General features: G+C 40.4%; 1 protein-coding gene across 5 annotated transcripts in view; it reads right to left on the reverse strand.

Annotated features, from left to right (window-relative positions):
- The window catches only part of RAD51B (RAD51 paralog B), a 296,131-nt gene that overhangs the window by 115,808 nt on the left and 160,784 nt on the right, over positions 1–19,539 (reverse strand). For 4 of the 5 annotated variants that reach the window (XM_028725431.2, XM_028725428.2, XM_028725430.2 and 1 more), the window contains one exon: positions 5,349–5,427. The exons of the other annotated variant lie outside the window; for it this stretch is intronic. In XM_028725431.2, coding sequence (XP_028581264.2) covers positions 5,349–5,427 — 79 coding nt within the window. The remainder of the gene's footprint in view (positions 1–5,348; positions 5,428–19,539) is intronic. 5 annotated transcript variants of the gene reach the window in all.

Below are 19,539 nucleotides of genomic sequence, written 5' to 3' on the forward strand. Positions count from 1 at the left end.
ATAGCACAACTGTGTTTTGGTTCACATGCTGATTCAATAACTGTGAATCAGGTAGCTTTTCATAAAAATACAAACAAAATCCAATTTATCTCCTATTCCCTAGTGGTAAGCAGGGACCTTTCCTCTTCTTCTCCTTCTCCCTTTCTGTCAGACACTGGGACTTAAAGAGCAACCCAGGGCTTGAACTTTATCAGGGCTTTTTAAGTCCTGATGCCTGACAAACAAGAGGAGGGGAGGAAGGAGAAAAATGCCCTCTTCCCACTTTCTGCTGTTGTTACCATCACCATGCCGCCTTGCCAGTAAATTAAAAAATGAGTGGGTACAGTGCTCTATAGTGAGTGTATATATCTATAGTCAAAAGAACATCCTCAGCTTTTAAAATCAGTGCAGGATAAACTAGGGCAGAGTAAACAAATACAGTACATGAAGCACAGCTTTCAGCAATGTGTAATTGTATATGTGGAAAAGCTGGAATACACTGTATATGCAACAGACGCTACCTAAGCTTTAGCTCAGTCAATGGTGCAGTTAGGTAATTCTAGACTTGGAACTTAATGGACTTAAGGGGGCCCCTCTCCCTAGATTGGAAATGTGTATTATTTCAATTACTTCAAAATGTGGTAAGCCAACTGCTGCATTTGGGGCTCCTTTTGTTGCATGGGACTCTGGATGTTTGCCCTGAAGTGCTGCCCTGACAGCGCAACTGAGCTCAGTTTGGTTAGAGAGCTTTCCTAAGCTTATTCAGACAGCAAGGCCTGCATAGTTTCCTTACTCCCAAGGTTCACGAGTTTCCCTTGTGGGCTAGCTGAGTCTACTTAGTTCTCTGAATCCTTTTTTTATATATATAAAAGAAAAAAGAAAACCTGCCTTGGGGGGCTTTTACAGAGCGCTTTCTGAGTAGCGATTACTGTCCAGGACTTGGATGAGAAGCAGAGAAACACTTTCAGCTTTTGTACAACCTGCTTAGCCATTCAACAAAAGGTTCTCCTTTATCAAACACACACATTTCAACACAAAAAAAAAAAAAAAGATTTACAAAACTCAGTTCACCTCCAAACAAAAGAGAAATCATGCAAACATTCCTTTTTGTATTAGATTAGTTTGTAAAACTAGGTATTTAATTAAATTTTGGTGCTTGGGTCTGGTCCAGCAAGCCACTTAAGCACATCTTGATTTCATCTGCCAGATACATTCCCTTGAAAGCAATCCTAGACTGTAAAGGAGAGCAAGGAAGCCCTATAGATTGAATAAATTCTAGACTGTGGTTTTTGCCAGGGCAAAAGTTTAGTGACATTTTCCTTAGCCACACCTCTTAATAACATGCAGGAAGATACTTATGAGGCAAAAGAGGGTGCCTGCAGAACAATGTAAGCATGGAAATAACTTGCTGTGGTAACAATCCACCTTGGGGGGCTGCAAGCACTGCTTTCTGAGTTTGTGGTGGTGGTTGCTGTACCTCTTACATCTGTTTCGACTAGTGAAATGCATAAATTGGTTTGACTGGGCAGACACAATGGAATTCAGTGACTTGAATCATTTTAAGTTGTATGCTCTAACCATTGCCTTACAAAGATCCCTGATCCATTTTCATTCCTGTGCTACAGTTCAGATGTTGGCTAACACTCTCCTCTGGTTCAGAGAGACCCCAGAAACGGCAGCTTCTTATACAATCCTATCTGCATCCCTTTCTCTGTTACTAGTATGGTGGGTTAATGTTGCAATTAGTTCAGATTTCATTGTGCTTTTTGAACTTCCTAGGAGGATTTTTAGAAAAAAGCTGTAGTCTTTCCAAGCTTTATCCAATGACTTTTTTTAAGACATGGGAATTTTACCACCAGTCCTTCCTGCTGACAAGCTCACCCTTGCAAGTGGGGGGAGGGCTAGTAGTGGGGAGGGCTCACTGGTGACAAGAGAAGCCTTGTAGACTTTATCCTTAAGGCTTGGACACAAATAAGTCGTATACCCCAAAACATCATCTCTTATCAGGGTGCATGGGAATTTTTATTTCCCATGCTTCCTAGCCCTATGCACTGGATAGGGAGGAATAGAGAATTGCAACTGCCATGTACCCCGGCAAGAAAGGATACTTTGGAACACCTGGGAGAAAACCATTTCATAAAGGGTCATACTACCACCATCAGCACTATTTACATTTTGTTAATGAGAGATGGAAAAAGTGAGAGATGAAGAGATAGGGAAGAATAAATGATGAAAAAGTGAAAGTGAGAAAAGGCAAAAGACAAAATTAAGGGACAGAAAATGGGCAGACAAATCTAGTCACAAATTAAAAACAGGCCCCACGTTGTACAATGGTGTTAAAGAGGGCTCCTAAGTCTAAAAGGTTTACTGAACTCTACAGTACTCTTAGGATAATAATATAAAAATAATACTGCTGAATAACACCCTTAGCATAAAGAGCACTTCACAAAAAATGGTCAGACTGAAATGCAGAAGATGCCTCATTTCTCCACACACTGATGCAAGGGTTTCCAATCTGTATTGTGGGGAACTCCGGGGTTCCTTAGAAGCCTGCCAGCAGCCTGTCAATTAGAAGCTCAGTAATGGGCAGATAAACCTCCCTGAAAAACAGCTTGTCCAGCACTATAGATCTTCCCTTGCAGTGTGCAACTGTAGGGGAATGTGCACCGATTATGTTCTGAGCAGGCTCTCAGTTTCCAGGGGCCAAAAGTGAGGCCGCAGGACTCCTGGCTGGCATCCAGCATGATGTGCGTGCCTAATGCCCTCAATCTTTTGAAACATGTAGACATCAATGTAGAATATCCCTTGAAGGAAGAAAGTTTGAAAAGTAACACAGCACAGATGCATACATTTTAGATCACTGGTAAGTAAAATAAAATAAAAATCCTCTCTCTGGAAGTTAGTATAACAATCAAGTGCCCCAAGAAATCTACTACTCCCTGAGTTCAGTTCTATTTTCATTGATATCTGAACTGGTACATGCTTTCACAAATGTCGCCATTTTCAACAACTGGTATGAAAATCAGTCTGCTTCAACAATAACTAGTAAATGAAGATACAAAGGTGTTTATATGAAAGTAACTTCCGTACTCTCAATTTCACCTATTACAAGCTGTTTGTCTGACTCATGGCTATTTCCTTTCCTGACACAAACACATCTCCTTCCTTTTCCTCTAGCGGCAGGATATAGTAACTGGGGGTGAAAGTGAACTACTCCTTACTCATACACCACCAACAAAACAAGCAACTGACTGGTGAACGAACCTGACTGCTGAAAAATGTACATATGAACTAGAACTAGATTTCAAAGAGATTACTCAGTCTTAAAGGGCAAGGCTTGCGGCTCTGACAGAAAAATAACTTTTAAACCTGAACATCTGGCCTCATTACACTGGAGTCACTGGAGAGGAATATAAATATGAAACTCTATTAGTATTTTAAAGTATTTTCTGGATCTTAAAGATGTGGTTTAAACCAGAAGTTGTGTACTACTGCAGATTTTAGATGACACATTTAGATCCACATTTGAGGATATAATCAGCAATGTGCAAATCCAGGCTTTTGATTTCTCCCTTTATATAAATAACAATACTTACAAAATTAGAATTTCAAACCCAGGGGTCTCAAGCATCAGAGACTTTGAGTAAGACTCACTAGGGCTTACTTATCTTTTCCCTTGTTCTCACAATATACTTGAAACGTAGTTCAAAATCTAACTCAACCCTTTGACCAGCCATCCTTGTCTTCAAATTGTGGAGCAGCATTTCTCAAGAGTGAAAGCGGCAATAAAAGAGCCACTGAATAATTGGATTCTTTTCACCACTGAGCACTTCAAGTTTACAAAGGCACAGAAGTCTCCCACTGCAGTGCTCTTGGGCAGCTTGGCGATCTCCTAAAATGATATAAGAGGTGCGGTTTTCCCTCCACCCAAGTCTCACCAAACAATTTTCAGTACTTGTACCGAGACCATGAGATCGAAAGAGACCAGGCAATAGAGCAGCAATTTACATCAACAAAGGGGATTTTGATGCACTCCTCCGAATGAGGCAGCATTACCATGTTAATAGCTTTTTCACTCTCAGCCTTCTTTTCCCTAGGACGCTGGAGACTTTTGCAAATGGAGAACAGTTCCGCTTTCCATTTTAACTACAAACAATAGCAGAGTAGCTCCTTAAACTGCATCAAATAGCAGTCAGTGAAATCTCTAACTAGCCATCCTCTCCTGCCGTTTTTTATTAACCACCAGGCCCAAGGAACAAAAGGGAGAGAAAGCAACTTGCAGTTTTAACTCTATCCCCACCTCCAAATCCCCTAGGGATGGCAAGAGGAATTGCCTGCAGAGCCACTAAATCAAACTTCTTTACTATGTTTTGTGTGTGCCTCCTTCCTGTCACCCACAATTAAAGAGGATTCAGGTATGTTTTCTAGTATTGGTTTGTTTGTGGCCTCCTGGTTAACAGAGCTGTGATGGGATCTCCCCTCCCCTCTCCCCTTAAGCTTCATTTTTCAGACAGCTGTTGTTCTTCACTAGTTCCCACACTCATCCACTTGTTCCCTTGTCACATACTTTGAATGTGTTCTCCTCCTGACACTGACTGCCTCAAACAATAATACACAATAATGAATGGAAATGTTGCCTCTGCTGTCAGACCGTGGAATACAGCCCATTCATTAGCACAAAAATGTTCTTCTGCCACCAGCGTAGATATCATCCTTTTTACCTGACACCTTTCAAGAAGCTTCCTTTTAGGGGTGGGGGTGGGGGAAAGTTTTCCCTTTTATGCCGCTTCTTGCAATCTTCTTAGCTGGCTCAAAGAACCCTAATATGGCCCTGTCTGGAAGTTACTTTTCTCCCATTAACCTCTATGTGCAGTGGCATCAGGGATAGATTTTGGACTGGCACCCCCCCCCCCCATCATCATTTTTTGTTAACACAACAGGTTGGATTTAGTAGTACTTAGAGTAGACCCACTGAAACCAATGGGAGTTGACTAAGCCCAATATAAAACCTATATAACCTTCTGAACCACACCACTGAAGATTAACATGCAGCCTCTTGGTTGGTTTCCTGCAATAACTGACTGCAATAACAATAGGTGTAGCAATACTGGCAGGCTGTCACCACATATACAAGGCAAGACCATTAGAGGAAGATTCCACATTTATTCAAACATATATAAGTATAATGATCAGGAACAAATATAACGATCTGGTCAAAATATTATGCCAAGAAGATGCCATATTGTTTATTTCTGCCTAGCTGAAGAGAAAAAGTCTCTCAATAGGAAATGTACTTGATGTGCAGGTGATGCAAGAACAAATGTAAGACTTCTGGCATTTCAGTATGCAAAACTGACTCATAGCCTTACCTTGGAGAACGAACCCCGAATTTTCAATTCTGTACAGGAAAGATGTGGATGGTGCAATCGGGGACTTTGCAACCAGAAGCTGCAGAAACAAAGACAAAAACCAACAAAAAAATCCTATTTTATGCTGCTACTGATTACAATTCCAGTTCACAGAGAAAGCTTAACAACAGCAACCATCAAAAGTCTAGGCTATTTTGTAACAGCAGCTCTGCAAATACTACAGACGTATACCACTGTTATTTGCAAAAAATGTGCCTTTAGCCCTTTAGATTCAAAATATTCACATTTTTATTCACATTTAAGTCATATTTTCCAAAATACCACACCATTTGAATATGCCCTTCCACTCTGTTGTATATGTTTCAACAGGCAACAAGAAATGCTCCAAACATCTGTGTGTTCCAGCACAGAAGGAGAGAAGATGGACTATGGCAGAACAATGAGACCCCACATAGAAATTTGCACATTAAGAAAGGAGCTAAGTCAACCCTTGTACCCATGATGGCTTTGGTTTCTTAAGAGTACTTGCTATAAAATATTCAATTTTTTCAGGTCAACCCAAGCCCATACAACCAGCCCCCTATATTATGATTTGCACACGGAATGGTTACTGGTAGTTCATGTGACTTGCTGCTGCCATTCCTGCAAAAACATGTCTGCAGCCCAAATCTGAAGCAGATTTCCTCACTCATTTCTGCCTCAGGAAAAAAAGGGAAAGGAACTGGAAAGCAATTTCCCAGTCTGTGGTTTTCACAGCGGCATTTCCAACTTTGTAGCCCTAAGGGCACCATTTAACAAGGCTGCTGATCCAAAGCACATTCTGGTTCTTTTCAGAGCTCCGTTTCAATTAAAGTGATGTCATACCCATTTCACCAATGCCCGGAAAATACACCAGACTTTACTACTTTCCTTATTTTTAAGTATGCATGGACAGAGACATTTCAAAAATATCCATACGGCCTGTGAACAGCACTGTCAGGGCCACTCTTCTGTTCCACAATCAAAGTTCTCCAGCAATATACCTTATAACCCTGCTCTACTTTGAGCTATGATAAAATCTGCCATTTCTTGTTGTCCATTAAATAACACAGTTCAGATGCGAGAAACGTATCTTTATCACTACCATGCCAAGCAGTGGCTTGTTTTTGGAAGTTGCAGTCCACAAACCAAAAGGTCCCTTGACCCTAAAGTGCAAGTGAAGGTGTTCAGCTGTTCTGAAACTCCTTCCGTAGAGTTTTATGCAGTGACAAGTACCATATGGGCAAGCTGCTACAAAAGCAAGTACTAAGGAAGGAAGAAATCTTCATAATGGTATTTTTTCATGTGCATTTTAGGGCCATTGGACAACTGATGTTATACCGTTTATATACTGGATGGGCAGGGGTGAGCACTAAAGAAATCCTGAAAGGTTAGCTACTTTCTCACTTTTTTATTTGGTTAGTGACTCTACATGGAATTAGTCAACAGACAGCCTGCTCCAGAAGATGAACAGTTAAAGCCCAGTGGAATATAACAACAAAAAAAATCCTTTGTAAACTTGAACTTGAACTTGAAAATAAAGGATCTCATAATTGTGCTCTATATAAATCTAACAAGCTCAGCTCTGTCTTATACTGATGATAACAAATGGATATATCCTCATTAAGTGGCAAAACAAAAGGCAAAGAGATCAGCACAGATGGCATGATGGGGGGGTGGTTATTGGGTTGTTCTTGTTTTTATATTGATTATGTATTTTGTGGTTTATATTGTGATTTTATCATGTGAACTGCCCTGAGACCTGCAGGTATAGGGCAGTATCCATATTTAATAAATAATAATAGCGTTGGATTAATTGTTCTAATTAAAAAGCCATCAAAGAGGAGGGCACTTCATCCTTCGCTCTGTATCAGACCATTTTAGAGTCACACAGATGTACAGTAAGTAGCTGAACCATTGCAAAAGAGTTCTCAGTGCACTGTATAAAGACACAATTCCTGTCCAAGATTGAGCTCCATTTTTGCCCACTTTCAACAGAATTCTTAGTGCTGATTCACATAGTTTATAATGACACCTAGCGCAACACTGAAGCTCTTTTAAAACTGACTTTCCCTTTTTTAAAGCAGAGATGAATAATGAATTCAATTCATTATAAACTTTACAAAAATAAAACACAGTATACCTGAAGACTTGGGGGGGGGGGTGTGGGTGTGCGCAGACAAACAACTGGGGTCAGCATTTTAATTCCTAGTAAGATTGCTTGTTGTCTGCAATGTGAAGGATCATTCAACAATAGAAGAAAATGTGCTGGGCACCGCTTAGAAGTACATCTGTAGAGATCCTTACAAGCAACCTCTTATTCTTGCTTATTTATAACATCTGTTGGCCTACATGTATCTTCCCTAGCTACTGAGGTATGAGGGTACAAGACAAACAGAGCAAAAATGCAGGTTTAGTAACCATTGTCAATGTTTTGCTTTGAGTAATGTTATGCTAGCAAAGCCATCTCAGGATGTGATATAAACTTGGTGACCTGTTGCACGGTGGAAATCTGCAATGCAAGCACTTTCCCTTCCTCAGCATAAGTTATTGTTCTTCATGCAAAGAAAAGCTGCTGGAGAAGGAAGGAGCATGTCACTTGTAGCCATGATGCAACCCCCAGAATTCCCTTTCCTGCATTTAACCTCATTGAATGATGCAATAATCTTCACCCCAAGTCATTGGGGTTGCCATGTACTCTGCTCATGAGGCTTCAAGCAGCAAAATTGTATGGGGAAGTTCCGTTCTTTACTTACTGGTAAAAATTGGAATAAAATAAAGAACAATCTGTATAAAACACAAATTTCAAACAGCAGACACGTGGCATTATTGAAACAAACATAATAAAAAGCCCTTTTGTCTTGCATGGCTCCTCAGTGGAACAACACATCAATAGACTCAACCATAATATTATGTTATGCTATTGAAGTATTCAGATATGGCATATGGCAGAAACACCAACCATCTCCATTTCATAGTGTTCCCTGCCAACTGCCTTGGGATGATATGGGGAACTTTAGTCCTGACAATCCTTAAATGATGCCCAGGCAGGTGAGAAGAGAATGCAGAACAGAAAATAAAAGAAAAACATAAAAGAAAAAAGAATAGTGAGTGGAAAGGAAACAAGAGCGAGAGTGATAAATAAAGAGATAAAAGAGAAACAGGCACAGTTCTTTTTGCTTTAGCAAGGAGAAAGTTCCAAGCAGTGTTCCTTGTGCTGCATTAGTCATAAATGAAGTGAATGGGAGGAGATCTTGGTCCCTATGGCAAACTATCCTGCAAAGTTTTTTTCAAGAGTTATAGCAATGGTTCAAAAAGTTGCCCTGTGCTTAGAACCCATATGTATGACTGTAGAGATCACAAAGAACAAAACCTTATCCTTAAATTTCACAAAATTAACTACCCAGTTCTGAATACTATTAGAATTTTTAATCTGCTATGAGATTTTAAAACCACAACTAACATTATTATTATTAACAACATTTATAAGTCCCTTTCCCAAAGTGGTGCATATAACTTTGTTCAGTTAGTTACTCTTTACTTTTAAGCCCAACTCTCAAATTATCCAGTTTGTAACTACATTTGCATGGCAGAGCATAGCTGAAAAGTGAGAAGAAATGCACCGAATCAGCAATGTCATTCAACAAGGGATGTGATTATCTTAGAATGTTCAATTAGATTCATGAACTAATAAAACCACTGCTAAGCAAAACAAATCTTTCCTCCGATTGTGCCAAATGTCTGGGACAGGCAATCCTTATGCCAGAATATCCCTTCTTATTGTAGATGGAGAAACATTGTTTTTTCAGCTGCTTCAAGAAAACAGGAAAAGAGCCAGTGAGGAAAACAACTCCATTGGCTTTTGCATCAATTCAAGAAACTTTACTTTCCCCTGTTTGCTCACATCTTCTGTACCATGCAGGGGTTTAATCTGCTGTGCCAGTACCAAAGCAGAGCAAAAGGGAAAATATTGAACTTGGAATTCAACCATTCAACTGCTAGTTCTTATTACGATCATAGGAAGGAAGATGTCTTATATATACAGATTCAAGCGATTGGTCCATCTAGCTCAGTATTGTCTACAAGGACTGGCAGAAACTCCTTGAGGTTTCAGACAGATATCCCTGGGGATGTCAGGGGTTGAATCTGGAACCCTTTGCATGCAAAGTGTGTGGCCTTCCACCAGATTCCCTGAGAACAGGGTATAGGTAACAATATTCGCCCAAATGCAGTATTCATGTTCCTAGCAATTAAATATGTGCCCAAATAGGGCAGCCTTGGGTACTGTTTAACATCACTAAACCCAAGCCATACCCAACAAACTTTCTATATAAACATTTTTGCCTTTAAAAGATAAATCACCAGGCAGATTTAATATAGAATGCTTAACCTCACTTGGAAGTATACAATGCTCTAGGAATTCTGCTACTGTACTGGTCACTTCATTGCAGAAGTGCAGGCATCCCGACTCTGTGTCAAGATGGTCCCTGTAGCAGTGGTGAGGCTGCCTAGCTATTGTTCTGTGCAAGTTTCAAAACTCTGTGTCAAGCTTTCATGATATTTTCTTTAAATATTTATTTTTTACAGCATACACAAATGACAAATACAATCCCCACCACACATGTACACACCAACGTGTGCATGCCCCCCGCGCTTATTTCCCCACCCCCATATTTGTAGAGCGTTTATACATTCAATGAGCCACAGATTTCCAACACTTTGCTATTGTTAGCCTTGCTGCTGTAAATAAGAAAACCAACAATTCCTTATTTTTTTGACAGCTCAGCCTTTCCCATCATGGAAGGATAATAATGCAATTTGAGAAGAAGAGTTTGGATTTGATATCCCGCTTTATCACTACCCGAAGGAGTCTCAAAGCGGCTAACATTCTCCTTTCCCTTTCTCCCCCACAACAAACACTCTGTGAGGTGAGTGGGGCTGAGAGACTTCAGAGAAGTGTGACTAGCCCAAGGTCACCCAGCAGCTGCATGTGGAGGAGCGGAGACGCGAACCCAGTTCACCAGATTACGAGTCTATCGCTCTTAACCACTACACCACACTGAGGATCTGGAGTGGTTTGTTGGAATGTTATGTGGCTAGCCTCTTCAAACATTTCTTACCCAAAGTGCTGGCCCTCTCCTTCTGCACCCTGTTTCGAGGGATTTGCTGGCTACCTGCAGAAGGGATGCCATCAATGGCAGATTCTGCCCACCTGCCATTTGGGTGGGAACACTAAGGCACTTCTTGACACTGGAGGCTGGCAGGGCTGAGCAGAGGCATACCTCCATTCCATCCAAACCAACTCCAGCATGGCAAACAGGGGTTTTTGATCACTTTGCCTGTGGCCATTGGTCCATTTGACATTTGAAGGAAGCCTTGTTTCAATAAGTTTTTAACATTTGATGTTTTACTATGTTTTTATATATTAATACACATTGAACAATTGAGGACTTAATCTAGGGAGCTGATTTATGCTGAACCTATGCAATTTTTGACTACAACAAAGGTTAGCAAGGTATGCGACTGGCAGGAAGTGTGAACACCTGTCATTTATAAGACCTTGGTTTCTGTTCACTGAAGGATACAGCCTTAAGGTATTCTTGGATCCATCAATGCACCTGGATTGTCAGGTTGCTTCAAACTTAGCAACGGCCGTTCATCCCTATTATCATAACCTTGACACCTATAATAAGCTCTATGTACCACTACCCCTTAAGGACTGTTTTTAAGTTGCAGCTGGATAGGAAAATAGTTCTTATATACCTCACATACAATCACCTTCCCTCTTGGATTCCTTAGAATCAGACGATCTAAGAGTTGATACACCATTTGTGCACTAAAAGTGATTACTATGTACACACAGAAGAACACTCAGCAGTTCTACATTTGGAGAAATCCTGATGGAGGTACAACAAAGCCCAAGCACAAACATTTTCCAGATGTTTTGCATTTGGTTGCCATAACCAAGAATTGGAAACTTGAGTTTAATACATTTCAAATCTGCTTCAAAAGAAACACAGCGGTATTCAAACAATACACAATACTGATACGATTTAAAAGCATTAGAAGAACCACCATTCATAAAGCTCTATTTTTAAAAAAGAGTTATGTTCAACTAAGTTATACTCAGAGTAGATCCACCAAAGCTGATGGACTTAAGGAACTGAACTATAATGAAATATTACATTAGTTTTCAAATTTCTCTTATAGGGACAAGTCTTTTTTCTATATAGATGCCAAATATTGCCAAAAGACATCAATAATATAGGACCCCAATTCCCATCTGCATAGCCCTGTGCATGGTTTTCCTGGTATGTTACAGAATACAGCTCTGTTTACACTCACATGTTGCAATTTCCATTCTTGGTTATTTGCAACCTTTGCACAAATCTGTGAACCAAAGCAGAGATATGTAGAACAGATCAGTCAAGCAATGTGACTTGATGTGACTAAGAAAGATACTAAAGATTCATCTAGAACAGGTTGATGAAAGAGAGTCAAGACCATGAGTCAAAACCAATGCACAAATATTGATATCTCCAGAAAAATATTTGCTTCTTTATAGGATTTAGGTCCCACACCTTCAACATGAGCTTATGTTGCCAGGGCAGCTAAATAGTATAAAACAAAAAAGGGCACCATCACCACCATACATATAAATAATAAAACCTAATAAAAGTATGTATTGAATTTAGATACTGCCCTTCTTCCCAACTAAACACATTAAAACAATCAATTCAACTAAATATCCACAAATCTATGAAATAGTTCATCAGATTTAGAGAAAAGATCCTGAAGGCTTCTTCATGGGGACCCTGGAAAACCTTACTGTTGCTTTTGAAGTCAATGCCTGGTATTTGTCTCAAGCAAAGGAGGTGCAATAAGAAAAGAAAACTAGTAGACATATTGCAGGCTCCACCTGATCTATTCAAGGTTATTGTACAAAAAAAGAAGGCAAGAGGGGGCTTCGACAATTCTCCTCCAGCAGCCTCATCAACAGGGATTAAGGAACTTTGACTAAGCAGCTGAAAGAATGAGCAATTAACTCCAGCGATGCAAGAAGAAATCAGCTAAAGGCAAATGGATTTGTCCAGTTTTCAACCTGTGGAAAGGAGTCTGTGGTGGTTCTCAATGGGGCTTACAGAGCCAAATTCACACAGCCCCAAGACTGAGGCATATATTTGCAGCCATAAATGGCATGACTGTAGTTTGTGTCCCTGTTCCTGTTCACTGTTCATCCATGAATGCCATGTTAGAATTTGTCCCCAAACAACCAAATCACACACTTATTGGTGTGTGCTGCAGTGGAAAATTTTGATCTCCAAAGCTCAGTATGTTTGAAGAGAGATTTTTAATTAAAACCAGGTTAATGGGTCACAATTCAATAAAACTCTTTATAGAGCAGTCTAAATGCATCATACCTACCCCACAAGAAAATCCTGTCCAACGGAAGCTGTTTAGAAAGGGATTTCCTCTCTGCTATTTTATAGAACAGCAGCAATGGCTGCTTGGGGCACTTTATGAGAAGTGGGTCATAAATCCCAACCAATTAGTGAAGACAGTACACAGGCAGCATTTGTGTTGAGCATACATCCCACACAAGCACACTTCAGGAGGCAGGGATCAAAATAAACAGCAGCAACATGAAAAACATAAGTCACTGAAGTCCCTTCTCCAGCAATCCATGACTACATTTCCTTGCCTTGCTTGATTTGCCCCCATCTCAGTTTAATACATTCAGAAAATATAGATTGCATGAAAGGTATTTGCATCATGCATATTGTTGAGAAAGTCCTTTCCCAGTATTAACTTCTTAATCTTCCAAGTAAAATTCACTATTATTTCTGTTGTTATTTATACTGTATGGAAGTGAATGTTGCGCTAATATGATCATTCCATCATTACAAAACATTTCTGTTTGCCAGATGGAATGCTCTCCCCCGACCCAGAATGCTGTTCTAGAGGTTCCCTCAACCCCCACTCCAAGCCAATTTGGGGAGTGGGGTGGGAGTAGGAGAATGGGGGAAAGAAAAAAATTGCGCTAGGGGGACTCATTTGTGCTGGCTTCTCCTAGCACACCTATTTAGTTGACTCTGCCCCAACTGTTTATTGTTATTCTACAGTGACCTGGGATACATTTGGATGAAGGGAAGTTTAATTCTTTCAACAAAATAAACAAATAGTGCACTGCTGTAATATAAATTTATTAGACCACTTGTTTGGAATGAGATAAACTAAAGGATAAGATTTAGCAGCCACATTTCCTGATCAATAATGCAGATTAGGTGATTCACACAAAGATAAAATACATTCATCTATCCATTAAATCCCTTTTAAAGGAAGGACGTTCTATTATGTTATTACTAAAGATCAAAATGTCCATAGTATAAGCCATATAAAACTTTTCCCTCTGCACACTTTCAAAGTCCTCAGATTTGAGGACTTCCAGCGGCAGCCGGGAACATATATACATACATTTTGTTTGCACTTAGGTATCATAAGAGACAACAGTCATGGATATATATTCTCTATCTGTGTTTCTTTCTTCTTATCTTGATGAGTCTATGCATACATGCAGTATTTCTACTGAACAACAATATACATGTAAGGAAGTCAACCTCTGAAACCATGGTTCATAATAACCAGTAAGCTATTCTGTAGTTCTTTCTCACAAGCTGGAAGTGTTGGGTTTTTTTTCATGTGATGACAGGTTGACAGCCATGCTGATAAGCATAAAAGAAATCATGCCAGTGTCCCTCACATCACTCTTTCACGAAGGGCAGTAGTCAAACTTTCTCTTTCTCTCTCTCAACTCCTAACTTATACAACAACACAAAATGCAACTTAGCAAGTCCCAGACTCCAGCCAAGAAACCAAGAGATTATCCTACATCACATCTTAAATATTTTCACCCACAGCACTGTCTACAAAATCATTTTAGGATAAAACAAAAACTCCACTACCCCTATTCCATATTGACACACGGCCCAGAAAAAAAAGAGTAAGTCCAAGGTGAAAAGCTAAAGAAATAGTAGAGAACACACATTAAAAGCCCTGAATGTGGAACATGTTTCAGGTCACTCTAAACAATAATAAAATAAATAGTTGAACTGGGGCCTGATGTACAAATTCACCATGAGTTTCCAGAAGCACACAGCAAAACTAAATTAGACATTCCTTGGCCCAAAAACAATATGGCTGGAAGAACATTTGGAAGTTGCCCCCTTGTATATGTGGGTTGTAAAGAAAGTACTGATGACAAGCTACAGAAAGCAATAATTTAATAATCACCTGTTCTTGCTCTCAAGCAATATAGTTCTCTTTGTAGGAAATGGGAATATTGCATTGATGTATCAGCTGCATTGCTGCTGGCTTACAAATCATACCTAGTTAGGGACCAACAACTCACAGGGACCTGGATTTATGTGTAATAGGAAGTCAAGGCTTATTAGCTTGTTTATCCCACTCATAACAAGGGAGTAGAACAGGAGCAATGGGGCAGCATGCAGCAGCATGTTCCTCATTCATGTTGGTAAACTACAATAAGCCAGAAGCCTGGAATTATCCTTATGTGTCAACATGGAAAAGAATTAAAATTTTCACAGACTACATCAAAAACTCCAGGATATGTGGAATAATTTCTCCCCTGTTCATATTCTCTTCCGTTCTAAATTTGCATTGCTGGACAGATCAGGAATTTATTATCCATAAGGTAAAGGGACCCCTGACCATTAGGTCCAGTCATGACCAACTCTAGGGTTGCGGCGCTCATCTTGCTTTATTGGCCGAGGGAGCCGGCGTACAGCTTCTGGGTCATGTGGCCAGCATGACTAAGCCGCTTCTGGTGAACCAGAGCAGCGCATGGAAACGCCGTTTACCTTCCCGCCGGAGCTGTACCTGTTTATCTATTTGCACTTCGACGTGCTTTCGAACTGCTAGGTTGGCAGGAGCAGGAACTGAGCAACGGGAGCTCACCCTGTCGTGGGGATTCAAACCACCGACCTTCTGATCGGTAAGTCCTAGGCTCTGTGGTTTAACCCACAGCGCCACCATAAAAAGCTGCCAATATTTTAAATAAGCAAAGTGGCAGTTTGGTGTTCCTGCATCCAGACTATTTGGGTAAAGCACTGTACCTGAGTTGTAGAGATTTATGAGCAGGTCCAATTTCCAGTTCCTAGCATCTCTCCAGAGAGGGCTGTGAGATACCCATCTCAAATCTTAGAGAGCTGCTGCCAGTCAGCATAGACAATGGTCTGATTTAGTGTATGGCAGCTTCCGATATTCCTTCGTTGATGTAACAGATTTGACACCATCTGTTTTTAGAAAAATCGTCTTTTGCTTTGAACTGAGTTAACAACAACAACAACAATTTATTATTTATACCCCGCCCATCTGGCTGGCTTTCCCCAGACACTCTGGGTGGCTGCCAACAGAATTAAAAGCACAATATAACATCAAACATTACAAACCTCCCTGAACTGGGCTGCCTTCTAAAAGTCAGATAGTTGTTTATTTCCTTGACATCTGATGGGAGGGCGTTCCACAGTGTGGGCGCCACTATCGAGAAGGCCTTCTGCCTGGTTACTGAGCATAGTACTGTCCCTTGGTGGCTCAACTAAGTTTTACCTATTGAAATTAATGAACATGACTAAGTTATGTCCATTAATTTCAATAGGACTACAGTGGTACCTCAGGTTACATACGCTTCAGGTTACAGACTCCGCTAACCCAGAAATATTACCTTGGGTTAAGAACCTTGCTACAGGATGAGAACATAAATCATGCAGTGGTGGCGCAGAGGCAGCAGGAGGCCCCATTAGCTAATGTGGTGTTTCAGGTTAAGAACAGTTTCAGGTTAAGAACAGACCTCCAGAACGAATTAAGTTCTTAACCCGAGGTACCACTGTACTCTGAATAAAAGCTTAGTTGAATACCACCTAATAGGTGGAATTCAACATTGTTCTATTTTGATTGTTCTGTCAGCGTAAACATGTCTCAACCCCCCAGAGTTTATTGGTTCAGGAGGCATGGAGGAGGACAGAGGGACAAGTCCCATTGTGCTAGCATAATATGTCCCACTGGCTCCCACTAGTGCAACTGTTCAGTTGAATCCATATCGATAAGTCTCAGCTCATCATAGGGCCTTGGCAGTCTAGAATATCTCTTTTTAGCAGGTATCAGACTGGGATAGTTATAGAAAACCTTTGGTTACTCTGTTGGGGAGAAAACACTCAAGTCCCAAACCAATATAAACTGCATGTTATGTTAACACAGAGATTTCTGTGGGGAAACTGAAAAAAGTGAATAAAACCCTAATGCCACTGTATTGCGTTTCCATTTTATTTAGTGTCGTTTCTAATCCAGTTCTTAGACAGAACTGTCCACTGATATCTGAGTGCGTAATGGATTAAAGTCAAAGACAAGTCTAAAATAATGTAAACATTTGCTCCTCCATAAAAGCCCTTCTGAAGAGAAGTGGGACATAAATCCAACTAGCCTGCAGTGCCCTGACAGTGTTTGCTTTACATATACATCCCACACATGTCCATTAGGAGGTCTGAGTCCTGATAAACAACAGCAGCGTAAATCAACATACCGTGCAGATGGATTTGCAGCAATGGTTGAGCACTTTAGGTCAGTCTCCTAGCTTCTTCCTTTCTTCCATGCAATAATTTCTGAGGCCAGTGCTTCTCAAATGTTGAGATAGTGAGCCTTTCTTAAAGGGGAAGGGAGAGACCTGCTGGGGCCTCCAAGCGGCTAGCTGCCTTAACTAGCCACTATGTGCCGTGTCAGACTCCCATGGCTGGCAGACAGACAGAGAGAAAGCCTTAGGACCATGTGAAGCCCAGTTCCTCACATAAATAAGAAGCTCACAAGGGCTATCATATTTGTAATTTGTTACTCCCAACAATTTCAAACTGGAAAATAATCAAACAGTCTCTTTGTGGATGTTGGGAAGGGGCACAATAGCACTTTAAGCCACTTGTTCAATCAGCGTGTTCAAATCTGGACTAGAATTGGGTCAGTCTTTTGCAACAAATCATACTGCTTAGGTTTCCAGGGCAGAGATAATATTTTGTATTTTCACACAGACATAAAATAGCTCTTTTAAATATTGTTACCTCTTAAGTAAAGGGTAAAGGGACCCCTGATCATTAGGTCCAGTCGTGGCCAACTCTGGGGTTGCGGCGCTCATCTCGCTTTATTGGCCGAGGGAGCCGGCGTACAGCTTCTGGGTCATGTGGCCAGCATGACTAAGCCACTTCTGGCGAACCAGAGCAGCACACAGAAACGCCATTTACCTTCCCGCCGGAGCAGTACCTATTTATCTACTTGCACTTTGATGTGCTTTTGAACTGCTAGGTTGGCAGGAGCAGGGACCGAGCAACGGGAGCTCACCCCGTCTTGGGGATTTGAACCGCCGACCTTCTGATCGGCAAGTCCTAGGCTCAGTGGTTTAACCCACACAAAATTAACTTCTCTCCAAGGCTTTTGTGTACCTTAAGAAAGAAAAGTGTTTGATAAATGAACACTGATGGCCAGTTGACGTTCCTGTAGCCAAGAATCTAAGTTATACTTATCTGCAAATATAGGGGCTGAAATCAGCATTCTGCTCGTGTGTACATGTGGCTGAAGAACCCTCTTCCCTTCCCCCCACAAAAAACCTGTTTGGCAGTGTGAATATAAACCAGTGAAGGAAAAACAAGTTTGAATTTGTGCAGCTGGCTGGCAAGAAAAAGACAGCTCTCCTGAAACTTCCTATGCTCAAAGAAATGAGGAATGAATACATATTGTTTGAAATGTATCAGGATTTTAATAGTATTCTTATTAACATAATTATCTTATTTATCAGAGCTTGACTTATGCATGCTGCTACAAAAATATTAAGAGAAAATGAAGTCCCACTTCTTTCAGAAAGAACTACGAAACAGCTGCAGCAAAGAAACTCATAACAGGGGAAGCTGTTTTTACTTGTAGATCCAGCCCCCTCCTTTTAAGGACAAACAATTAGTATATTTTGATGGAAGAGTAATAAACTGAATAGAATATTGGGGAATTAAATCTTCAAAGGGGGGGGGGAACCCAGAAAGTTGCACAATTATTAAAATCCATGCCTGCTTCTAGAACCGAATGTCCAGTAGTATTTCAATTCACAGTGAAAGGAAAAGGAAACCAAAATTAAGAACAATATACAAGGGTAGAAAGTAAACTGATCAGGAAGGGAGCATTGAAGTTTCTAATTAAAGTTTTGCTGGCAAAAGTTACTGATCTGTTCATAACAGACATTCTGAAGTAAAGGAGAAAGTGTTTTGTTTTTCTTTTTAAAAACCTGAAGTTTTGAGAAACTCTACATATATGCAATTTCTTATCAAGTCTATTCCTACTTTACTGCATTAAAAGCAAAAAAATACACTACGCATGACTTGAAATAAGTATGCAAATTTCAGCATTATCATACATAAAGAGAAGAAACAGATATTTTTAAAGACTAGCAATACATTTGGTTAAACTTCATACCAGCACTGAACTCATTGTGTATCATCATCACACATGGTGAGTGTCATAGTAACTGCAGACAACATTAGCCATTCTAAACCTATATATTTTATAGGGTTGAGCAAAATGTTCTCCAGAAAACGTTTACATATCTACCAGCATCCACATGAGATACTCAGGCCACAAGGGAGCATTCATCTCATACTACTAAAATCTAACCAGAGCATTTCAGATCCTCCGGTCAATTGTCACTTCCATTTCCTTTCTTGCAGTGTCTTCATTTCCTGCATATCAGATATTAGCATGTGGAAAATAGGCATTTCCCCTCGCAAGTTCTAATAGTTATCATATCCCAGTCTTACTCAAAACACTTGAGATCATTTACAGAATCCCAATTTATCCTTTCACATATTCTTTATGCCCACCTTGTCTATAATTGTTGCAGTTTCAGTCAACACAACTGTCAAGGACCCCTGACAGTTAAGTCCAGTCGCAGACAACTCTGGGGTCCCGGTGCTCATCTTGATTTACATGCCGAGGGAGCTGGTGTTTGTCCGCCAACTGTTTTTCCGGGTCATGTGGCCAGCATGACTAAGCCACTTCTGGCGCAACGGAACACCAAAACCAGAGCAGCACACGGAAATGCCGTTTACCTTCCCGCTAGAGCGGTACCTAG

The sequence above is a fragment of the Podarcis muralis genome, chromosome 1 (assembly GCF_964188315.1).
Source record: "Podarcis muralis chromosome 1, rPodMur119.hap1.1, whole genome shotgun sequence".
Classification (NCBI taxonomy): Eukaryota; Metazoa; Chordata; class Lepidosauria; order Squamata; family Lacertidae; genus Podarcis; species Podarcis muralis.